The sequence below is a fragment of the Ruditapes philippinarum genome, unplaced genomic scaffold (genome assembly GCF_026571515.1).
Source record: "Ruditapes philippinarum isolate M1 unplaced genomic scaffold, ASM2657151v2 ctg1029_1_1_1_1, whole genome shotgun sequence".
Taxonomy (NCBI): Eukaryota; Metazoa; Mollusca; class Bivalvia; order Venerida; family Veneridae; genus Ruditapes; species Ruditapes philippinarum.
The window spans coordinates 554,239-579,082 of record NW_026858064.1 but is presented as its reverse complement, the minus strand read 5'-3'; the positions used below and the strand labels follow the sequence as shown (position 1 = coordinate 579,082).

Genomic DNA, 24,844 nt, shown 5'->3' with positions numbered 1-24,844 from the left:
TGTGAAGGGACCAGGGCCTGTACATTTTGTGGAAAAAAGTGAGATATGTCATAAAATTGTGGAAAAAAAAGAAGAAATATTACTTGGCATTTCGCATCATTTTGAAACTGGAAATGGTTGATTATAATTTCTGACCTGTGTAAAATCTGCTTCAAGTCAGTACTTTAACCCAGTTAACATGCCCAAAAACCATTTAACTTGATTAAAACTATTTCTGTGTTATTGAAATTGGCGAAAGGTAAACAATGTATTTCGAAGACAAAGTCCCAATATTTTGTGAATTCTCTTTTGAAATTGTGAATTTTTTTCTGCCGCATTGTGAAAAAAAAAGTGTGATTTTGAATTGTGAAGGGGCCTTATATCGACCCCTGTTATAGAAGGAAAAAAAGCCCTGTGAATAAAATTTTTCATCATAAGTGAATGGAAATTTCATCACAAAAACACTCTATTGTGGGCAAAGTGTACCATACATGGCTATAGGAAGCACATAGATATTTCTACACACAAGTGTTAATTTGTAACAAATTCATATAAGTTGTACAGAATTAATTTTCAAGGTTAACATTGTGATGTCATAATTTGATGATGTCATACAGGACAACATATGCAATTAGGTGGTAAAATTTAAAGAATAAATTTTTTTGATAAAGAGCATAAATGGTGTGCTTTTAAGATTATTATTTATTATTGACAAATTAGCAAAATATTATTGACTGTATAACAAAAAAACCTAAAAGATTTTTTTAACTTTCAGGGTTTTGGAAAATTGTGCCAAAATGACATTTTTTGATGTATCATTCTGCTCAGGGATAGACAACTATACCGTGGAACACTGGCTGAGAGAATTTCCTCATGTGGCAATAAAAAAAAGTTTCCAAAATTAGAAGAAAAAGATGATATTTTAAATGAACTTAGAATGCATTAATTTTATTTTGGTCAGCCTTAAAAGTTGATTTGCAGTTTCTTAACACACTCATTAAAGAAACTCTGTTAACTTTTTTTACAAGTTTGAAAATTTATTTTTTATGATCTCAGCTTCTAAGGGCATAATTATATGATTGTATCTTACCTGGTCACACGGTTAAAAAATTTATTTCTCAGACTGCTAAACAAATTTTTACTTAATTAAAGGCCCATTACGTCCCCGAAAATGGTTTTATTTTTATTTCTCAAAAGTTTTTTATATTTGGTGTTTTCTGTTTTAGTTTCTAAAAACAATACTCATTGGCCAATTACCTGAATCATATTTTGCTTTTGTTACTTGCTGGGAATTAGAAAAGTTATAGAGATTAAGAATTTTGTTTGGAAATCAAAATACTACTTTGTTTACATTTTGCTACTTTTATTACAGCTAATTTCACATTCAGTGCTACTTTCTTAAGGTAATAAGCATCTTACATGCTCTTAAACGATTATTCAATATATTTGAAAATTCATGTTTGTCCTTTCAAAAGAAGGTAAAATATATTCTGAGGCATAATGTGCCTTTTAAGTATTCTAAAAATAGCATTTTCAGTCACTAGCTTGGCGGCCCACGGCCAGTGTAAATTAGTTCGGGGCAGTGAAAATTTTAAGAAAATTTAGTTAAATATATAGTAGAATAAATTCAAAACTGAAATTCGGAATCTTAAATTCATTGACTGCATTTTTCAATTTGATGTACTTTTTGTTTCTATTACTTTAGTCTATTAGCAATGTTATCTTGTGTCCATCAGCCTACCGTCAGCTTTTCACCCTTCGTACAAGGTTAAATCAAACTTGTTTTGTGTTTTTGTCTGTTAATGTCAATTTTGTTCTGTTTTTTTTACTATGATAAATACAATGACATTTTCACCTTGCATGTGACATATTTATGTTTTTTAGCAGTTTTATCTTAATTTTATCATAAAGAGATAAAACACTTAATAATCAATTTCCATATTAACCGTCTGATATTTTAAGTGCTTAAGTCAGGGAAATTCTATATAACAGCATGGAACAAAACTAAAATTCTTGCCAATAATTCATTATTGGAAAAGTAATAACATTAGTGAGACAAAACTAGGATGCCTGTGATGATAATTATGTTTACATTTTAAATTCCAGGCATATATTCATACTTTGCAAATGGTGTTTAAAGAACAAAGGGAAGTAACTTATACTGAAAGTAGTGTCTAAATAACAATGGGAAGTAACTTATTATTGCATATTAATAATAATCGCTTGACACATTTTTCATACTTTGCAAATGGTGTTTAAATAACAAAGGGGAGTAACTTATTCTGAAAGTGGTGTCTAAATAAGAAAGGAAGTAACTTATATTTTCCTATTATTGCATATACAGGCATGATCACTTTTATAAGTTGTACTTTTCCCCATGTCATATTTTATTTCTTTCATTTTGTTTTCTAAATTTATAGCTTTGACCAGTCTTCTATAGTTTTTTGCCAGTCATTTACATATGGTAAACAAGGTAAACAATATTTTGTGTGTGTTTTACTTACATGAACATGCAGTGAGTTCATGCTATCACATTGCTTAATACGAGTGTTGATTGATGAATATGCAGAATTTTTTCTATTATTTCTTAATCAGATTATCAGATCTCAAGAAAATTTTGATTTAAGTTAAACAGGTTGTCGCCACTGTCATTATCAGGAAGCTGAATAGATATATAAACAGTTGTCATGGCAACATTGCAACAACTATTTTGTGATTTGAAACAAGCTGTTATTTTGTTTTCTCACTTATTCGGAATTCATGCTGTTGCTGAGTTAAAAATATTTTTTCAACACAAATTTGGCACAAATTCTACAAACCTTAGCAAAACTGGTAGTTGGTTTACAGTGGAAGGTATTGCCAAGCAACTATCTACCTCATAGTACACAGTGCGTTACATATTATTACTGTAAAGCTAGTTATCACATAAACCGCAGGGCAGGAGTGTAATAAAGCCATTTAATAAAAATTATATTACACTAGACGATATTACACAAGTGTAATAACACTTTGATGTGACGTCATTTGCAATTCAAATATAGCGTTTAAGCACGCTAATGTTAGCGTTACACTATAGGCGCGTCAAAGAAAAAAGACTTTAGTTAACAGTTTACTGTTCTTATTTCATATATGTGATCAATAGAATATTACATTCGTGAAGTTCAATACTAACTTTATTGAACTGGTTGATTAAAACAATTTTATGCTCGCCAGATGCTCGCATAATATGATTTTATTAAACTTGTTCAATAAATTTAGTATTAAACCTACACTCATTCAATATCCTCTATATATTGGTATACAAACATAAAAAGTGACCCAAGGCCCGCAAATTTATCAATCGGCTCTTGTACGTGTATATTCCAGCCGCATTTTGACAAAACCAACATAATGGGTTTGCCATCAGCATGGATCCAGACCAGCCTGCGCATCCACGCAGTCTGATCAGGATCCATGCTGTTCGCTTACAACTCTATAACAAGTAGAGAATTTGATAGCGAACAGCATGGATCCTGATCAGACTGCGCTGATGCGCAGACTGGTCTGGATCCATGCTGATCGCAAACTCATTATGTTGGTTTTGTCATGACGCGGCTCATTTTCTGTTAATTTTTAAGATGTTGCCTTATGGCATGTACAGCGTCCAGGCATTCCACTGTGATATTTGATAAGGAATATTTTGTAAATATGTTTTATTTGCTCCACATTGCATTTGAGACGGCAATTTTTAATGTTTTGTTTTACATATTATTTATACATGTAAAACAATGTTAGTTTTTGCATAAAATAGAAACCAAAATGATATAAACCTCTTTCAATTGACAAAAAATGTCAAACATTCACAATTTATCTAAACTTGAAACTTCCCGAAAATTTGTGAAGCTTTTTTCAATCCAGCTCATATTTTTAGACATTTATGAATTTTAAATTAAATAAAAAACCCTTTATATTAGTGCACTTTCTTTAGGAAGTGACTGTTTTGATGGGTTTGTGAAATTTTCCCAGTTTTCTTATGGTTTGATATGACTTAATTTCCCCTTTCAAAAGGCATTAAATGTTACAAATTAAAAATGTTGCAAAAAAAAATCTTTAAATGAAAGTCACTGTTACATACACACAATACCAGTGGTGTTGACAGTGTATGACCTCTTTACCTGTTACTGCTATACATGTAGGTTTGAATCCCACAAAAGATGCTTCGAAATATTTCTTGTGTGAAAAGCTATCCAGCTAGCTTACAGAATGTCATTGGTTCTACTCGGGTGTCCATTTGTGACTGAAACAATGCACAAAGTGGCACCTGAGGTCTCCCTCCACCAGAAAAGCTGGAAAGTGGCCATATGACCTAAACTGCAACATAAATCTCAATCAAAAGAAAAAAATGTCAGGAAGCTATGGTTTTGCGACATAGCAATTGATGATTTTATTCTTGTGTCTGAAATTATATCAATTAATTATTATTTTTGTATTGGAACCATGTTTAATGTCTGAAACTGTTTTTACCAATAGGAGAGAGCTAGGTTATGTGTAAGGCTTTAAATATTAGTGCATTATGTTTTATGTATACTCAATGTATTGCAATTGATATTTTATGTATTTGTTAAGTATTATTTAATTGTTAATTAGCTAAGAATAATATTTATTATTTAGTGTGCAAGATCACCTTTGAAAATACAAGGCATTAAAATTGTTATACCTTAATATGTACTTATTATGTATTTTTTATGTGAATGTAACAATAATTTGCTGTGAAATTATGTGGCAAAAGTTTTGCCTCTAGTATATTTTTCCCAACGTGATGAATTTTAACAATTTACCCCGTATGAATTAATTTGTTCAGTATAAATCAATTTGGTCCCCCCCCCCTTCCCTGAATAAATCAATATCCTTGTGAGAATCAATATGCCCCTGTAAAAGATAATTTGCCCGTATGTATAGAACAATTTGTCTAGTATATATAGAATTTTGGCAAATAAATCAACCAGCCCCGTATAAGTCAATTTGACTCGAATATATCGATTTCCCCGTCTAAATCACTATGCCCCAGAGCCTGTATAAATAAATGTTACCCCGTATTAAACAATTTGCCCAATATAAATAGACTTGTGACAAATCAATTCGCCCCGTATAAATCAATTTTCAGGAATGAATAAATTTCACCGTGTAAATCAATATGCCCCAGGGCCTGTATAAATAAATATCGCCTTATAAATAAATTTGCCCCATATAAAACAATTTGCCCTGTATTTATAAATTTGTCACAAATAAATTTGCCCCGTATAAGTCAATTTGTCACGAATAAATCAATTTCCACTTGTAAATCAATATGCCCCAGGGCCTGTATAAATAGATTTTCGCCATATTAAAAAAATTGCCCCATATAAAACAATGTGCCCTGTATAAATAAATCAGTCACAAAGCAATTTGCCCCATATTAGTAAATTTGTCACGAATAAAACAATTTCCCCGTGTAAATCGATATGCCCCAGAGCCTTATAAATAGAGTTTCTCCGTATGAAATAATTTGCCCCGTATACAACAATTTGCCTACTATAAATAAATCTGTCGAACCAATTTGCCCCCTATAAGTCAAATTGTATCGAATAAATCAATTTCTCCCGTGAAAATCAATTTTCCCCGTTACTTATATCTGTTCAGGTATGCTGATCTTAGGTTGAAACCAATATTCAAACCTGTTTTACAGTAACAATGTAATTAAGATGGAATTTGAAACCGGAAGTCCCCCATTGCTTTGTCATAGTACTGTACACTAAGTCACGGACTTTATTATTAAAGCAGCACGCCTCCAGATTCATGCTAATTTTCATGAAAATTTGGAAAATGTATTTGAATGTATAATATTGTGAAATAACCGAAAGGAAGCAATTTACACATTATCAATGGCACTTACAACCCACGTAAATTACCAAAAAGTGGTCAAAACATGCATAAATAGACCTTACTGCGTTAGTAACGCAGTAGAAATATAGTTGTAAATACCGGAAAATCAAGTCATTAACCGCACATAAGAGGTAAGATATTACTTGAATCTTGAATCATTTTACTTTTCCTAAATTCTTAGTACATATAAATTTCTAAAGTTTGATTTTATTGAAATATTTTGACTCATCTGGAGGCATGCAGCTTTAAAAGTCTGTGATTTAGTTAATATTATTCAAGGTTTTTTCATGTTCACAGTATATAAACCAGGATAAATATAGATCTGTGACGAAACATGAACGGACGGAAACACGTAATGTCACATGTACTGAATGAACCTGACAAATATTCAATTAGCAACAGATCATAATGTTGTACGTAATTAAATATAATTGTGACAAATCTGTCTCCTTATTTTAGAAATAAAGTCACGTTTTTGTTGCAGACGATAATAATAGTATTTAATGCGCGAAAATCGTTACTTTGCTAATGACTTTGCGTTAATGTTGAGTAACTGGTGTTGTGCTCTCTTTTGTGATATGATCTCATATGTTATTTTTGTTTGCCGTTCATCAGACTTTGTATGAAATAAATTCAATGTTTCCAATGTTATGTCATGTTGTCAGGTGGCATTGTGGCGTGATCAAAATTTAATATGTTCCTGTATGAGGGGGTAATACTTTATACTTGAAGCTTTTACATGTACAATCCTTATTGGTAATGTTGTCGTTTCGGTGGTCTTTTTTTTTTCTCAAAACAATTGTAAATTTGTATGTCTCCATTTACCCTTACACGTGCTGATGTTTCGTGTTTCTGAATTAAGGTACTGAAATATATGAAATGTGTACCAAACAGGTTCCGTTTCCAACATTAGTTATTGGTTAGCACGGAACAAGGGTACTAGACATGTATTTTTGCCAATCGCTTCTTCGCGGCCCTTTCCGTCAAACTTCGGAAAGAAACTGTTGATTATAGCCGAGATATTCCGGTTGGTATTTTTGTCTGGTAAAACGAAATAGTAGACATTCTAACCTATTTTATTGTCTTCATTGATCAGTATCAATATTTACTCATGCTTTATGCCAAAATGTCTTTTTATATTACTCAAATATCTGATTATATACCATGCCCAAATATCTGCTTTGACACTCTTCCGCTATAAGATATACTGCGCTTTAGAGTGCATATTCATTACAAGGGGAGTGGATGCATACTGTCTGCCGCTCAACCCAGGGATCATGGGTTCGAATCCTACTTGGCGGTCGGGACCGCCCATGTTTCTTTGTATCACATCAGTATTGGTTAGTTCCAGGAAGCGGACTCGAAAGTGATTAATATAAGTTGCAAGAACTTGTTTCGCATTCGAGCTTAAAACTATTTTTTATCGATTTATGTATGGCATAAGAAAAAGAAAATAATGCTTTTACGTCAAATTACGTGAAACATGACGTCAATAAATCGATTATCTTCATTAAAGTCACCCCCGCTAATGTGGTTCAACTTTTTTTTTAATATTCTTTCTATACATGTATTAGCACGTTAGAATGCAAATAGGTATCTTCTTTTCTTGCATGCAAGGTTTTCCGTTAAAATGTTTTTTAATCAATCACTCCAGCCTACTGGGGCTTTCGCAACCACAGCCACACACATTTTAGTTTTTTTTTAATGTTTTTTTTTTCTTTTCGAGCGATTTTGGTATTTTCCATTTATCTGATTTTTTTTACATATAACACATACTCAAAGAACAGTTATTATAAATTATGCTCCTTGTGGCTGAGGGGTTGTCTTTAATGGTAGTGACATAAGATGGGATTGCAGCCATAAAACCAACCAAACAAACAAACGGACCTCATGCCCAACTGTTTCACTGAGAAGGAAAATAACATTTTTTTGTTCGTACCATTTGAGGTATGTACAGTAAACAATAAACATCAATAAACAGCACACATGTATAAAATAATAAGTGAATCATATATATATTTGTCATTTTAAAGCTCACATCACCTTTGCAATAAAAACAACGCACAAAATTTACGGAATACAGAAACAATCGCTTTAATTTACATTTGTCTCCATTTAGATACGTTATTAGCGACTTTCTGCATAGCTATACATGAGTCACCGGGAACGCCATCGATTTCTGCGGGCTTTACTGTTTATCGTCTGCTGTTTTTGGTATTGATTTCTTGGAAACATGGAACCGCGTCTCTGCTTTTGTATCAATTAATCTTTGTAGGAAGGGGGGCTGTTTCATAAAAAAACTGTTATGTCAAGCGCCAAGTTACCATGGAAATTTGAAATTATTGAATCTTTCATGAGTGATAAATGATATCAATTTTAATGGAGACGAAGTAGAAAAGTTCACACGTCTTAAGTAACAACACGAGAGACTAAATTAGCTTATACCTTTTCAAAATCTTTCAATTTGATTGATGGAAAATAAGGTCGGTGTGGGGCAGGGGCAGGGACTGGGGGCGGTTTCGTTACTGTTACATGTATAGTAATTTTATCTTCAGGCTGTAGCCAGGCCCTTTGTAGGGAGGTCCGGGTATATGCTCTACCTGAATATTTCTTTATTTCTAGATAGATTTTGTATGGTTTCTGAAACGAATTTTTATGTAAGAAATCTTTTGGAAATTTCCTCTTTTTGTATACCCTTTATACAAAAACTTTAAATATACTGTACTAAAATCAAATACAGGCTTTCCGTTCATGACGATGATCATGGAACCTTCAATGTGACACCTTAAACTTTATGCCATTCCATGAAACTTTTCATAGTTTAAAACAAAAATGGGCGTATCATGAACAAGAAAACAAAGATAACCCAAACACAACTAAAATGTGATGAAAGATCGAATACAATATCACTTATTTTATGTATTGGGTGATATTTTACAGCCGCCACACAACACAATACAAATTACCGTTTTTTCCTGTTTTGTTATCAAATATAACAATAAGATTCATGTTCTTCAATTCTGGAGGAAATAAAACTATCTATCTATATATCTACCAGCCATAAACAAATTTTAACAACCAATGATATAACCCCAACCTACCGCTGATAATTCCCTTTACTCTGAAAATGAAACCCGCTGGTAAAAAAAGTATGGGCCTTTTGCTTTTTTTTTTCGTTTCATGAATGCAATAAGGCAAAAACAAAGATTTTTTTTAAACAAAACGAAAATACAAGGTGTAAATCAGCGACCAAAATAAAGTCTGTATATGGCATTTAGAAATCTACTCCTAGAAATCCAATTTAGATCAGGTACTTTTTTTTGGAATAAGTGAGAAAGTGAAAGGTTAGTCTATTTAAATGATGCTACCTGAAAACATAGTTTTACTTTTTGCAAACAGTAATAAAATGTAAATAAATTTCAGTCAGACTTCCCTTATTCTCCGCGGAGGGAGGGGACTCGCCAAGTAATTCGTCAAAATTAATCTTACTTACACTTCTTGCCATGATAGCTGAGGAAAACCTTAACACAAAAAAAAAACAACAGTAGAGGGTTCAAATCAATGGCATAAAAAATTCACAGAAACGTATCATGTATTCGAGCTTCACATGACTAACGGCCATGTTCCTTCATATGATATAACAAGGCCTACTAGCTGGTTCAGTTAGCGAATTCAATGATAAATACTCTTCAAACTCAGCCGGACTACTTTTTTACTCAAACCGGAAGTAAGATGTTGCAGCCGACACTTTACATCTCGAAAATTCATATTTAGTATAACGGTAATTCTACAATAACACATCTGGTTGAAAATTATTGAAATTAGATAGCAAATCGTATCAAAAATATTGATCGCCCCTTCTTCCATTGGATTATTAATGTCTCCATAGATATGACGTCACTGACCACCCGTATGTTGATGCTTCTGTATTGGAATAAAATATCGATTCCCTGTCAGAAAACACGGCACTCGTGCTTCAAGCATTGAAGGAGCTAAGATCGATATTGGTCCTTCAATAGAGATAAATCGCTTAATGTTTGACCACAGTGTTATAAGCAAAAAAAAATGTTGGTTTAATACACATAAAAGATTTGTACGTCCACGGTTCAATTCTAATAGAAAAATTGTGTGGAAAATTTTGATATACTCTGAAAGGAAATTCGATAAAATTAGTGCCAGGGATTTGCAGAACTGCCTTTAAGACGTTGGAATTTATAAACGGGATCAATAAGTCTGCGGTGGAGAATTGACAAACCAGGATAAGATTACAGTCCGCCATTTTTAGAAGGAAATGAGTAAGGTGGTCGGGGAACATATTTACTTAGTAATATAAATCTTTATATTTTTTTTCTTGTTAAAATTTTATATAACGATATTTCAGTGTTCAAAATGGGTACCGTGTTATCATTTTCACCGAGACCAAGGAAACCGGCGTACGAGGAGATTAATTTGAACAATTTTAATTACGAAATTCTAAACAACACAAAAAATCCGACGCACCAAAGTAAAGATGTGAAGGACAAAAGTTTCAAACGTCATACGATATTTCTGAGCGGATTAAGTTGGAAAAAATTCACAGTAAATGGAAGTAAGAAGAAGGATAAGAACATTTTCAAACACTCCGCCGTCGGCTGTTTACCCGGAAAAGTGGACAACAATTGTAACATTGAAAATATAAATATCAACAAAAATATACAGAAATCGGTGTCATGCTACAACCTAAAAGCACCAGAATCCCAGCTTCAAAATCTCCGACTCAACAACAATGATGTAAATATCAACAACAATATAAACAATAATATCAAAGCTTTGAATGGAGTCGGTAAACCGGAAATACAATTGGTAAAGAAAGTCGACAAAAGCACAAGTCCCCGGAAAACCGTCATCCAAGCGTCAACGTCAGAGTTATTGAAAAGCTTGGGTGAGTTTTTGTACAGGCGTTGTAAAAAATTGAAGCATTTTGAAGGTATGGACGCCATCGTCTGGCTACGCACAGTTGACCGCTCCCTGCTGTTACAGGGCTGGCAAGATATTGCATTTGTCAATCCAGCAAATGTTGTTTTTGTATACATGTTAGTTCGAGAGATGGTCCCTGTTGATATGGATGACGAGAATGAGTTGCAGGCGACTGTTTTAACATGTTTGTATCTATCCTACAGTTACATGGGAAACGAGATAAGCTATCCCCTCAAACCGTTCTTAGTCGAAGACAGTAGAGACAAGTTTTGGGATAGATGTTTACACATTATAAATACACAGAGCGGAAATATGCTTAAAATAAACAGCGATCCAAGCTTTTTCACTGAAGTCTTCACAGAATTGAAAAGTTATTCTCCCCTGATATGCTAGCCAACATAAAACAATTTTAAAGGAGTTGCTTTTACCTGTGGGAGAAGTTGCCATTATTGGAACAGCCTCATAACCGGAAGTTGGAGAAATAGACTTAAGAATCGAACAATTTGATAATCTGCAGGATTATACCGGTGGAAATCATGACATTAGACTAAAATAGTGACCGTAAGCATTATTTAACATACAATAGTTACCCGTGCATGTTGTAACGAAAGGTTCAAAGGTCATGCACGTGATTTTCACCCATTGCTTCGTGCCAATATGTGTACAATTGTCGTGATAAAACTGTCATTTATGATTTTACATCATCTTTTTCTACTGTAGGTAGTTCTGTTTTGGCAAAAAAATCTTGCTTTAATTTATGTTACCCAAATGTTGTCATTAGTTTTCGGGTCGCGTGTGAAAAGTCAAGCAGTATCATGAATGTTTGAAACACAGACACACATGTCTCTATTGAAATATGTATACTGTGTGAATGGGTTATGTACTTAAATTGTTAATTATAGCACCGTAGAGTTTATTTAACAAACGTAAATAATTTTATATTACATATGATATAAACGGAAATTTTGTACTTCACATCAACTTTTTTACAATAACTGTTATTGGGTCAGATGTATAGTTGTATACACATTAAAATATTTGTTGATGGTCCATAATTAAGGTATTAAAATACTTTCATGTTGTAAAAGAAACATTCGGTTATTATTTTTATTTTCATTTATTTATATTTTTTTCAAATATTCAGGATTCATACTAGTTATAATTTGTGATAGAATATTATATATACGTAGAGCTGTAAAGTATTAAAACATTAATTTGAACGTATGTCTCTTTTAGGGCGGTAGAGTACTAAAACATATTCGCGAATTGTTAAAAGCACTGTTGAACCAAGGAAAATATGTCATTATATTGTCTGCCATTGATCCACGCGCGTTTAATATTTATCGTCTGGTATTGTTAGAATGGAACCTAATGACAAGCAACTACTGAAAATATAAAGGAAAGATCGATTGATAAATGAAACATTCATGAGACGGTGCGATACGGTTATCGATTGATTGTTTTCCCTGTAGGTGAAACGTACATAATCGATAGCACTTGGAAATTTCGCGTTCTGTCAGTAAGTAAAATACTGACTCATTCTCTTTAGATAGACCAGAACAGAATAGAACAAATACTTTTTTAAATAAATGTTTGCTTGATTTATATTACATTTAAACTTCATTCCACACTGTCCTTGTTACATTATATGAGATTATTAGTTATTTCGTACACCTCTTCTTGAGGGAAATATGTTTAATCAGTGAATGTATTTATGAACTTTGTTTTATCCTATTTTAGATAGGACCTAATTGTGTTACATTAACATAATAATTATGTCATCTGAAGACATTATTTTTTACTTTAAAGAATGGGAGAGACAAAATAATTTTAAACCTCATATTATAAAGAAACAAAAATATGACAAAAAGTTAAATTCAAGTTAAAAATTCCGATCATCATTTAGTTTTCATCCACCGTCTTAGATTTTTTTGTTACGCACACATTAAATATCATGTTTCTAAGGTAAAATAAGTTATTTACATTTCAGATTTAAGAATATTTCGCTAAATTATCAATTTTCATTTTGAGAAAAAAAAAGAATGATAATTTTCTTATTTTTATAATCATACAACAGAAAGAAACGCGACAAATGGGTATAATCTTTACGGCTAAAAAAAGTTCACATTTCCCCATATACGTTGATATAACGATTGTTATTGAAGGTAATGTAAATGTGAGTTAATAAATGATTTTTTTATAGATAAAAGTTGATATATGTTCATTTGGTCTTCAATGACATTAAATCTGTTGCTTTGTATAGATTAGCTAGATTAAGATCTTCAGCGTACCCGTTGATATACTTTTGACATGACGTGAAATAAAAAAAAATCGGCGTATAAAGTTTTGGAAGCCAGAACTGTAGATTACTAGTTATGTTCAATAAAAAAATTTCTTCAACTTATAATTTATTGTATAAATTTTGACAAAATGATTTAAACACAACACGGATTTTCTTTTCGCTCCTTTCGGAATATACAATTTGTGTTCGCGAAAAGGAAACATTTCGATGTTTTTGAATTTTAAATTGTTTATATTTTTTAACGGGTTATTTGATTATAAGTTTGAGAGTTTTGTTTGTCAGAGATACAAGTTTTGAAAAAAGGGTTGGAAATAGAAAATATAACTGCCGATTACTTTATATAAGAATAGGTATGGATTGATTTACATGGTGTCCAGAAAAAAAAGAAAATATTGTAAAATATACTTGATATAGGTCATATAGTATAGTTACTGCATGGCATCGCTGACTTTAAAGTCCGTGATGACACAAACGGTTTTGTTACAATAGGGCGTGTGTGTCTGTGTACATGTATATAATTATATGAAACGTGACGCGCATTAGTTCTGCGCGCGTATTAATTAATAAAGAAATGTTTTGTTACATATATAAAAAGGTGACGCGTTTCAACAGTAAAATGAACGCTGCGTCTGATATAGAATGACGTGTACATTGTCTGCCAATAAACTGAAGATTAACTTAAAACAAGGATTCTCCCGTTTCTATTTTTTCTGCACTGTATGACGTTTTAGAACCAACCATGGCATGTACTTACATTTAATATAAAATACGGACAGTCATACTGGCAATCACATCTTCTCGGCACTTTCCGGTAAACTTCGGATAAGTTATTTTGAATAATAGCCAAGATGTTCTGATGGACATTCAGATAAGTCGTGCATCAGTTGATATTTAGTAAACAGAAACAATAAAACTGTTGACCCCATTATTTAAGCATATCTTTAAATCAACGATTCAATGGATTCACGACAATTATTATTCGTAATAACCGAAGTTTGACGGAAAGGTCCGAGAAGATGCGTTTGCATTCACGATTGAAATGGTTACCATGACAATGTAGGCGTTATACGGGTTGAATATTTTCTTATTATGATGATGCTATCTTACGCAGTTCACGGAATCCAATATCTGTGAAAATCTTCAATAATCTGTTGTGTCTTTGATACATTGTATTTGATATTTTCAACCTTGTCAATGGAAGGAACTGCGTATTGACTTATATACATATGTTTATGATGCAAACGCTTACTCGATCACAGAAAAAAAGAAAACTATTTTAGATTAAAATGTAGTTTGATATGGAGCCATGATGTTACTTCTTGTACTTTGATACTTTTAACGAACTTTTTAAGATTAAAATGTAGTTTTATGGATTTATGGACAGTAGTTTAATTAAATGATTTTTTAACCCTGCGATACTTTTTGTACTTTGATATTATAAATGACCCCACCGCCTCGTGGTGTTTTTTGAATCCGAGGAACTTTTTAAAAAAAAACTTGTGTTCACAACAATGGACGCGCATGAATTTGAATCGTGCATATATTTATTGTGTAATGTTACTGTTTTCTATAAATATCTGTTGTATATTAATATGATATAATTATTGTTAAAAATGTTGATTAATGTTTATACAGTGTCAATTCAGTATACTGTAGCAAGACTAGCTATGGCTTCTTTGATGGTCATATTTACGTCATATTTACTTATATACGTGTAAAACACCACTGAGGAAAATAATTGTTAAAAAAATAAAATCATAGAATATTCAAAACATGTACATGTTTGTTGTTCATTTGCATCCTAATTCCAAAGTAAAACTTTACTACTTTAACTGGCAGTTTTATTATTTCCTGGAAGATTGAATATGGTAAATAAAGTTCATTCTAGAACTAATACTGACATTTTCATTAGCTATATTGGGGTAAGGGAAAGAGAAAGAAAAAGAGAAAAAATATATTCCAGTCAATGGTCACCTTTTTATGTTCAGCCTAAACCGGTGTTAGGGGGTGTGAATGGTAACTTGCACTTTCCAGTACCGTCCGTGAACAGATTCAATCAAATCTATGATGCAACCATTTATTTTTCTCGTTTTGGGGGTTCTTTATGGAAATGTGCCCACTTGTCTTCCGTAGTCCTAATAGTGAAGCGGAATAAGAAGAAAGACCTTCATGAAATATAAGTCATTTTTAAGATTCACTCAGTGTGTAATTAGTCTCGAAACGTGAAAATAAAGCAAAGAAAATAATTCATAAAACCAAAACTTAAAGCTTTTTTCCTAACAAAACACTTGCCCGAAAGAAAAAAAGTGTACTCATAATACATGTATTGGTCTATCCAGCTTTTGATTAAAATGCAAAGCACAATTAAGGCAATTCTGTGAATCTTGAGATATTTCCAGACCTAGTGACGTAAGCAAGAATGATGTATGTGTTTCCGTGTATTGACTTAAATCGAGAAAAAGCCAAAAACGCCGGCAGATGATTAACGTTTATTTTATATGTTCCCCCCACTCCTTGAAGATTTTCTATCGTGATGTACTTAAAATGTTTGTCGATTTTCTGTTGATGTACGGATGACCGAAAGACGGAGTTTCTCATGCAAACAGAAATTTGTACTTCCGATTTCGACACTATGAGACTGCAGAATTTAAGGCTTATAAAACTCGTTTTGGTTGTCTGGACACCAAAATAAGAACGGGAGTCGATATGAAACATATTTATAATCAAAGAAATGTAGCTATTTCTTTTTTTAATGAAATTTATAAATGCAGCTTTAATGTACAAACATTGGTCGATTTTAAAAAAAACAACATCAAAAAACAACAACAACAACGAAACAAAACGACAGCACCTTCAGATAAGAACAATATTAAACATGGGTGAAACAACTACTTATACCACATAAGACAGGACAAAAAATACGACATAAAACATTCCCTGACAACGTGATTAATAATTCATTACCATGTTCTGTTTTTCGGGACCACGTGACCTCTTTGGAGTCGTTATTTTTCAAGTTCGACATGAAAAAAAAATTCTATTAAGTATATCTCATACATATTGCCATAAATTATTTTGTTTTGCTGTAAGATAAATAGTCGCTATTATCAGTTATATTAATATTATCCGAAGACTTGCGGAAAAGGCCGAAAAGATGCGATTGGATAATTAGAGCATTAACGTCGAACATAATTTAGTCTCATCAAATGGTATGAAAATAAATATTTCTCGAGTAGCGAAAGTATGATAATTTTCATATCATTCGATGAAAATAAATCCTGTATTTGAAGAAAAAACTTTATTTTTTTCTGTTTATTATATACATTTCTTTCTTTCTTTTTTTTTTTTTTTTGAAATACTTTCCCTAAAATTTATGTATTGACTGAATTTAGAAGTAAGTAGTCCAGCAAGACTCTAGTAAAAATGTTTCACTGCAGTGAAAAATAGAATTTTACTGTGTAAATAAGAAAAATGAAAATACGCATTTTATTTCATCAATATTTCATTTATAAATAATTATATAATTAATGTATTTCGTATAAGACATACCGAATACCCAGGCGACATACACTCCATTTTTCATACATCTATATAAATGTATATACGTTTATACTTGTTCAGGAAATATTAAGATATATTTATGGGGAAAAATTTTATTTTCCGTATAATAAACAAATCAATACTCGGGTAATCAACTCCGATATCAAGTACATCTTATGAATATAAGTTTCTAAACAACACGTGCTTTCGTATGAGAAATGTGCAAGATGTTCCAAATAAACATGGTCATTTACTATTTTATTTATATACAGCTCTCTTCATTTTGGAGTTGGCAGCTTGGCCGACTTATGTCAATGACAAGAACAGTTATTTGTTCTGGCTATATTTGGTCATATTTTAAAGGGACTCCACCAAGTTTTTTTTTTGGAAAAAACGGGACTGGAAATATATTTCAAAGATTTGTTGTACGTTTGGACCACTTACTTGTGTGTAAATTTCTAGATCATGACTTTGCCAGGGTTTTTTTTCCAGAATCATCATTTTAATTGGGCAAAATAACCACCAAACTGAAACACATTGCAACGCTTTTAACTTTAAATGGTTAATACAAATAAGCGCACACAAAAAAAATCGTTTTTCAATGTAATTCTAAGCGTATTTTTTTATTATTCTTTCCACATTTTTCCATTCTATGTGCTTCATTCGATATATGTTAGAATTTCAAATTTTATGTTTTTAAGGTTGTTTTACCTTTTTGGTGTCCCTTTAATCAGAGCAAAGAATCACTCCCTTGGAGGTATTGATGTGACACAATCGTATATGTCTGTCTGTTATCATAAACATGTTTTTATTAGAGCGATATAAACAGCTTTGAGGTACATTATATCTCAGAAACGAACAATTTTTCCCCCTTTAGAAAGGACAAACACGATATAAATGTTTTTTTTTAATAATGGTTTTCGAGCGTATTGGAGGCTTAGAAACTGGGAAAATAAGAAGGGCAGAATGTGAAATTATTTGTCATAAAAGAAGCAAAATGTAAGCAAAGTAGTATTTTGACTTCCATACAAAATACTAAATATCACTATAACGAATTTCCAAACGGCATCTTAATCTGGTTCCCAGCGTACTCTGCACAAGATAATGAAATGGTAAGGGCAGGTAACCCAGGCTAACGGCATCTGAGCAAATGTTTGGCATAACCATTATACGAAATTTGCCGGAAATTGCCGGAAAGATACGATTGAAATCTCGAAGATCACATTTTTTAATTATATTCTTTTCGCATGTCCGTCTTTTTAAAATCAAATATTTTAATTGCGTATTTCCTCCGAAGACGATTCTTTTTCCTTGCAATTTGATTAGTTGGTAAAAATAAACACTATTCAATTTATTATAAATCAAGAGAAGTAAATTAAAAGACTGACAAATAATGGATTTCAAAATTAATCATAATTTGTATTTTTCAGTATAGAATTGAATGCTCTAGAACTTAAAGTTTTCCGTAATATTTCTGTTGATCTAAATAATGTTTGTGAAACAGCATATTTATTTTGCAATTACAGAAAATAACACCTGCTGTCCCTAATGTGGTTAAAGCACGCATTATGTTTCGTGACAATATGGCAATAAATTGGCATACTTGTTCATTCAATAAAAACTTCATGCATTCGAAGTTTAAATTAATTGCAGTTATAATTTTTCTAGGGTAATGGTTTAAAGTAGTTGCTACAGAGTGCATGAAAACTGTTCAAATTCTGTACTTTATTTTTTTGACTAGATATTAAAATCTGATATTCTTATTCCTATTAAATAAAGCTTGACTACAAAATTAAATTCTTTAAGGCCGCCTCCGTGGTTTAACTGGTAGACTTGCCCATCTGTATGGGACTCAAATTTGGAATTTTTTATGTGAGGAAGCTATTCATCTTGCTTAAAGCAGCATGTTTCCAGGTAAGCCAAACTATTTCAAGAAAATAAAACTTGAGAAAAGAATGTACTATAATTTTAAGAAAGTAAAAACATTGAATATTCAAACAATAAGTTATGTGCGATAAATGTGTTTTTTTTTCGTATTTATCACTATTTTTCTAATGCGTTACTAACGCAGTAAGGGCTATATGTGCATATTTTGATCCCTTATTTGGTAATTTATGTGCATCGTTATCACTGTTTGCAATGCGTTATTTGATATCTATGTTCGCTTCACAATATTTTACTTCCAGATACATTTTTAATTTTTTCATGACAATAAGCATGAGTCTGGAGGCATGCTGCTTAAGGAGGAAGGTGAATGGTTTTAATCATGTGCCTGCACGTGCTTGAAATAATGCACGGAGGGGCACGTGCTTAAAATAATGCACGGAGGGGCACCTGCTTGAAAAATTCACGGAGGGGCACCTGCTTGAAAAATGCACGGAGGGGCACCTGCTAGAAATAATGTACGGAGGGGCACCTGCTAGAAATAATGTATGGAGGGGCACCTGCTAGAAATAATTCACGGAGGGGACACGTGCTTCAAATAATGCAAGGAGGGGGCACTTGAATCCTTGGACTTGTACCATGGCAGTAAACAGTAAACAACATGGGAAGTCGCAATATGACCTCTACAGTTTGGGCGTGAAAAACGCGACATAACACAAATATCTAAACTCCATACTGTACTATGTATACGCTATGTATACATCTATAATTTAAAATTAAAATCAATATTAAGGAATTATAAATGTCCATTTTTATCTGTATTGAAAGCTGTGAATTTGATTAAAAAACTTCAAGTCAAATGTCTGCTTAATACGGTGGCGCAGAGTTGACATGGTCAATTAATTATCTCGTGCGCACGACTTAATTATCTCGTGACTTCGACAAAGTAACTCGCGGCCACGACATAGTATCTCGCGCGCACCACTTAATTATTTCGTGCGCACCGCTTAGTATCTCGTAGCCACGACATAGTATCTCGTGCGCACGAGATATATAAAAACGCACTAATGACCTCTGTGTCACCGTTGCTTAATAATGCACGTATATATTTTAATTTGAAATAAACTTGCTTCATCATTCAAAACGTGATACCATTTACTAAGTCATGGACGATTTAAGTCAGGCGATTATATATTTTCTTTGTGAAAAAAAAAATTAATGATGTGACTTGATCGATTTACGAAGATTTTATATTTTCCCATTCGTGTCTGCGCGTGATGTCTGATGCATCGTTAACATTAAATTGTCAGTAACCACAGACATGAACAAATAAATCATGGGGAAATAACATAACCTACGATAATAATCATGAAAACATTTCTAACAACGTGAACAATACGAAATTTATCAGGCGATCACGTGATACCAATTTGAAGCAGCGCTTGGATGTAAATAATTGCGATTGTATTTTAATGAATAAGCGCAACGCTGTTGAATATCTCTTTTTTTCTTTTGCAAAAGTATTTATTTGATTATAATAAGTTTGTTTCAGAGTTTTTAATCACAAGAATTCCATATTATTTTGTGCAATGCGTCAAATTTTAACTAGAATTTATCGCTCAAATATCAATAGATATCAATACCAACCCAAGATCCCTGGATTGAGAGACAGACACCTTAACCACTAAGCCATCGCCTCTAAGTTTAGGGTTAATATACAGATAGGATTCCCTATATGGTAAGAGTCAAAGAAAATTTTAAATAATGTTATTTGATACTTTTACATCAGTCCTAAAAACATGAAAATGTTAGTCAGTTCAAACACACATCTCTTCAAGCGTGCAAGTTTAAGGATGCATTTCACACTAGATTCCTTGACAACGACAAAACTTTTGTTTCACGTTGTTTTTTGGAATAAAAGTCTTGTCTTTAACTTGCCCACATATGGTAAATTGGTGACTGATTTCTGCCATTTCGTGTCTTCGTGCCTCCGCCCCTCAAAGGTCGAAGGCAAAGATTCTATAAATGAGTATATTTTCGTATCTTCGTGCATTCGACCTAGACTTCTGAAGGGCAAATGCACGAAATGGCAGAAATCAGCCACCATAGTGGCCCCCATCCCCGATTTACGTTGAAACGATATGAGCTTTTATAAGACGCATATAGCTCTCAATGAATATGGCTCTGCGGTGGTATCTTCACGCATGCTTTATACATACACATTCCGTATTTTGAACGTTGACGTCTAAACCAAATGTTGAAATACAGATCAAATTTGTTTTCCAAAACTATAGAAGAAAATGTCTGTCGTAAACTCTAACCTCTAGAATGTCATCAAATAGTTTAGAATGCGTGCATGTACGTAGAAAATAAATGCAAAAAAGCAGAACGAAGATGCAGATCTGAAATAATGATAGGCCACCCGACTTCTTTCTTTTACAACAAAAAAAAACTAAAATGTTATGATAATTACTGAACTTGTCCCTGTTTGTACTAGTATGCAATAACTTTTAATCATAATTATGATTAAGAGTATAAGTAGACATTAAAACAGACTCACCCGAGCTTGATTTTTGGACATGGTGTACCTATTTTTAAACCTTTTGCCGAAATATAACTAAAAATAATCAAAATTGTCATTTAAATTAATTGTGTTCAGATGTTTACCATTTCTTCTATAAATACAAGAAAAACAAGAAGATAAACAACAGTAGGGGTTTTTCAAATAGGACATTTGAAAGACTCGGACAAAAATGATAATTTTCCTCGTAATTCAGTGTTTGTTTCTTTCAACTTTTGTTTGTTTGTTTGTTTCATTTTACGCCTTTTTCCAACAGTATTTCAGTCATATAGGCGGGTAGTTTCCAGAGAGTTACACCAGTACTAAACTACCATCCTCCGCACTAAACTACCAAAGCATCTCCCGGGGATCGAACCTACGCCAGAGACACTGCGGATGATCACGTGACCAAATTCGTACAATGGGCTCATAAAATGGCGGCCTAAACGCTCGGTAAAGGCAGTGAAATTGGGGTAAGCATACAGTTAACGTTAAATTTATATGTAAAACTAGGCCGCACGGAACGCCTATATAAAAACCACGTACTGTTCTGTTATTGGTTACTTTGAAGCTCTCTCTGTTAAGGCCTGAAAGTCGAAAAAGTTGTTATGGGTGATGAGTACAATGGCCGAACGGGTACTAAAATACGTTGTTTTCAGTAAAAGAAACGCATTTTGAGCAAAATTAGCAATGACATCTTGTGCACAATTGTAAGTTTGCCCGTCAAGAACAATTTCCATCCTTTGTAAAGTTAAGGTCACCGCCGGAGAGACCGTACACTCAACTCGGGTCATCCTAGAGCGTCCCGCCGAGATTTTTCGTCGATTTTTTTCCAGCTTTATTGGTGGAGGAAGACCCCAGGTGCCCCTCCGGACACTATTTCAGGCACAAGCGGGCACCTGGGTAGAACCACCGACCTTCCGTAAGCCAGCTGGATAGCTTCCTCAAATGAAAGATTTCGACCCGTGTGAGGATCGAACCTACAGCGGTAAGGGACCTGTGATATCAAGTCAGCGACCTTAACCACTCGGCCACGGAGGCCCCGTTAACTGTATGCTTACCTCAATTTCACTGCCTTTACCGAGCGTTTAGGCCGCCATTTTATGCGCCCATTGTACGATTTTGGTCACGTGATCATCCGCAACGTGATAAAAGTACATGTATTTGATATATAATAATGTTGTTTTCCTTATATAAGAGAACTATTGGTAGATAGAAAAAACAATGTCTGCATGATGTTGCAAAAAATCTGTATACGTGACTTTTTTCAACACGGTATACTAATAACATCGAACTGGTTGGAACTGAAATTGCATAACACCGCCCCACCTCATCTACGCACACGTGCCGTGAGTAACAGGTATAGTAAGCGATATCTCAACCTTCATCGAACCAGTGACATAACAAAACATTGTTTTTACTTAATCTGATTGCTTAACTTTGAAGAAACGTATATTAAATAAATCTTTAAAAAAAACAACAACAAAAAAAAAAAAACCAAAAAAGGAAAAAAAAAACAAAAAAAATCCTCACCTCAAAGTTATATCCAAACTAAGGATGCTTCAGGCGTGACGAATGCCCGAACCCAATATCTAGCACACAGACTATTCTGTATAGGCAATTTAACAATTTGAAAGAAAACATTTTAGTTAAGTCTGAAAAAAAGTCATTTAAAAAGTATAGATTTAATAATGCAGACACAAAATGTTGGAATATTGGCCCAGTAAATGTGACCCGGACTTTGAGCCTGCACAGTGGCAACATGGGTTCTGCAAAGTTCCCTGGTAAAATAATATAATAAACACAAAAAATATATATTTCCTCTTCAGTTTATTACAATACAAAGTTATGAACATGTGAGCGGAATAAAAGACATTTAAAGGTTGATTGAAAAAGAAAACAAAAAGAACATGGGCAATAAAAAACCCTATCCTGGGTAAAATAATATACATTCATTACACACATGGTCTCACACTTGAAGAAGTAAAACATATATTTACTAAAAAAAACTCAACAAACAGTGGAAGATGAATAATATAAATCAGGGATTTCTCATTTTGACATAGTAACCATGTAAAATCCCCCACACCATCTGACTGCTTTTGCTAATTCTGTTTATGGCCATATCCTCATACTAAATATATTAAAAAAAACAACAACAACAACAATAAAATGACCAAGCTTCTTTCAAACATAATCACTGATAATGAAAACCACTGGTTATAGTTATATTTAAAGGAACTCCACTGAGGTTTAAAAACCTAAAAACGTAAAATTTGAAATCAGCTGGGGCACTTAAAACATAAAGATGTGCAAAAATATGATTAAGAAATGCATGTTTACTCGAAAAGTATTGAACATTTTATTTTTGTACTATTCTTTACCCAAAAAAGTTCAATGCTTTCAATTTTGTGTCACTTTTCTTAATAAGAGTAACTATTCTGGAAAAACAGAGCGAGCGAATGACCTTAAATTTTGCACACAAGTTATTGGTCTAGACCTACATCAAATGGAAAATTAGGTCTGAAAAATTATTTCCAGTCCCATCATGTCAAAATACTTCAGTGGGGTACCTTTAAAACCACACACCTAAAACAATTTTTTCTTATTTGATTCTTAATGCATAATAAAATTTTATCCTTAAAATCACAATTTTTTAACATACATTTACACAAACACACATGTACATAGCATTACATTTTGAATATTTTGGTTTTGACAATCTTAAATTATCTAACACACAACAAAACAGGCCAATTTGATTAATTCGTAATCTACTTACAGGAGTATATCAAGAAATGATTAAAGAAAAAAAAAGTCTTCATCAGATGAAAATTCTTTATGCTTCATAAGAAGTGAAAGGGCAAAACTTACACAACATATGTTGTTTTTTTTTTAAAGGGACTCCACTGAGGTTTTTAGACATGGTGGGACTGGAAATATTTATCTGAGACTTGTATACCAACATTATGATTTAAGTCTTATTCAATAACTTGTGTGCACAATTTTAGCTCATTTCCTAATCCTGTATTTCCAGAATAATCTTTTTTAAATGTGAAAAAAAGCCCAAAAATGAAAAGCATTGCAATGTTTTTTTCTCAAATCCAGCTTTAATTGCATTAAATTGCTTTTTATTTTTTTCTGAGCATATTTCTTTGTTATCCTTTGCAGATTTTTCAATTTTTAAATGCTTCACTTGATATTTGTTAGATTTTCAAATTTTATGCTTTTAAGCTTCAGACCTCAGTCGAGTTCCTTTAAGGTATTTCAGTCAAACTGATGCTAATATGGTTGCTATGGTAACAAACAAACTTGTCAGGCCCTGAAACACCATGGTTGCAAACTGAGAATTATTTTCACAGTTAGATCCAACGACCCACTGTTAATTAAACTATCATATGAAATTCTTAAAAGATCGCTAAAGAGTGTACAAAAATGATTATTCTGAAAAAAAAGGGGTAAAAAAAATGATCTGAAAATTTTCCACACAAGTTATCGGTTCAGACATGTATCAAATTAAGAAATAATATATCCCAAACAGTGATTTAATTCGTCAATAAAATCACTTTTTGGAGTTCGAATGCGAGGGATGATATAATGATGCGCATCTTAACTACAAACAGTGATTTAATCAAGAGATAAATCACTGATTTGGATATATTATTTCGATTCTAACACAAAATCAATAAATAAATGCTGCTGTACCTGATATTAGGCTAAAT

The 24,844-nt window shown here is 32.7% G+C and overlaps 2 protein-coding genes across 3 annotated transcripts in view; both read left to right on the top strand.

The window, feature by feature from the left end:
* LOC132751974 (F-box/LRR-repeat protein 4-like) overlaps positions 1–4,680 on the top strand; it is a 34,007-nt gene extending 29,327 nt beyond the window's left edge. For both annotated transcript variants that reach the window (XM_060742208.1, XM_060742209.1), the window contains exon 17: positions 755–4,680. In XM_060742208.1, coding sequence (XP_060598191.1) covers positions 755–884 — 130 coding nt within the window. In that variant the 3' untranslated portion in view covers positions 885–4,680. The remainder of the gene's footprint in view (positions 1–754) is intronic.
* Positions 4,681–9,825: 5,145 nt separating this feature from the next.
* LOC132751973 (cyclin-dependent kinase 5 activator 1-like) lies at positions 9,826–11,567 on the top strand. The gene has a single exon (XM_060742206.1). It carries the CDS (start codon positions 10,270–10,272, stop codon positions 11,227–11,229), a length of 960 nt encoding a protein of 319 aa, XP_060598189.1. The 5' UTR covers positions 9,826–10,269; the 3' UTR covers positions 11,230–11,567.
* The last annotated feature ends 13,277 nt before the right edge of the window (positions 11,568–24,844 follow it).

Coding starts and splice junctions, on each gene's coding strand:
- LOC132751973 (XM_060742206.1), top strand. CDS start 10,270: ATGGGTACCGTGTTATCATTTTCACCGAGACCAAGGAAACCGGCGTAC.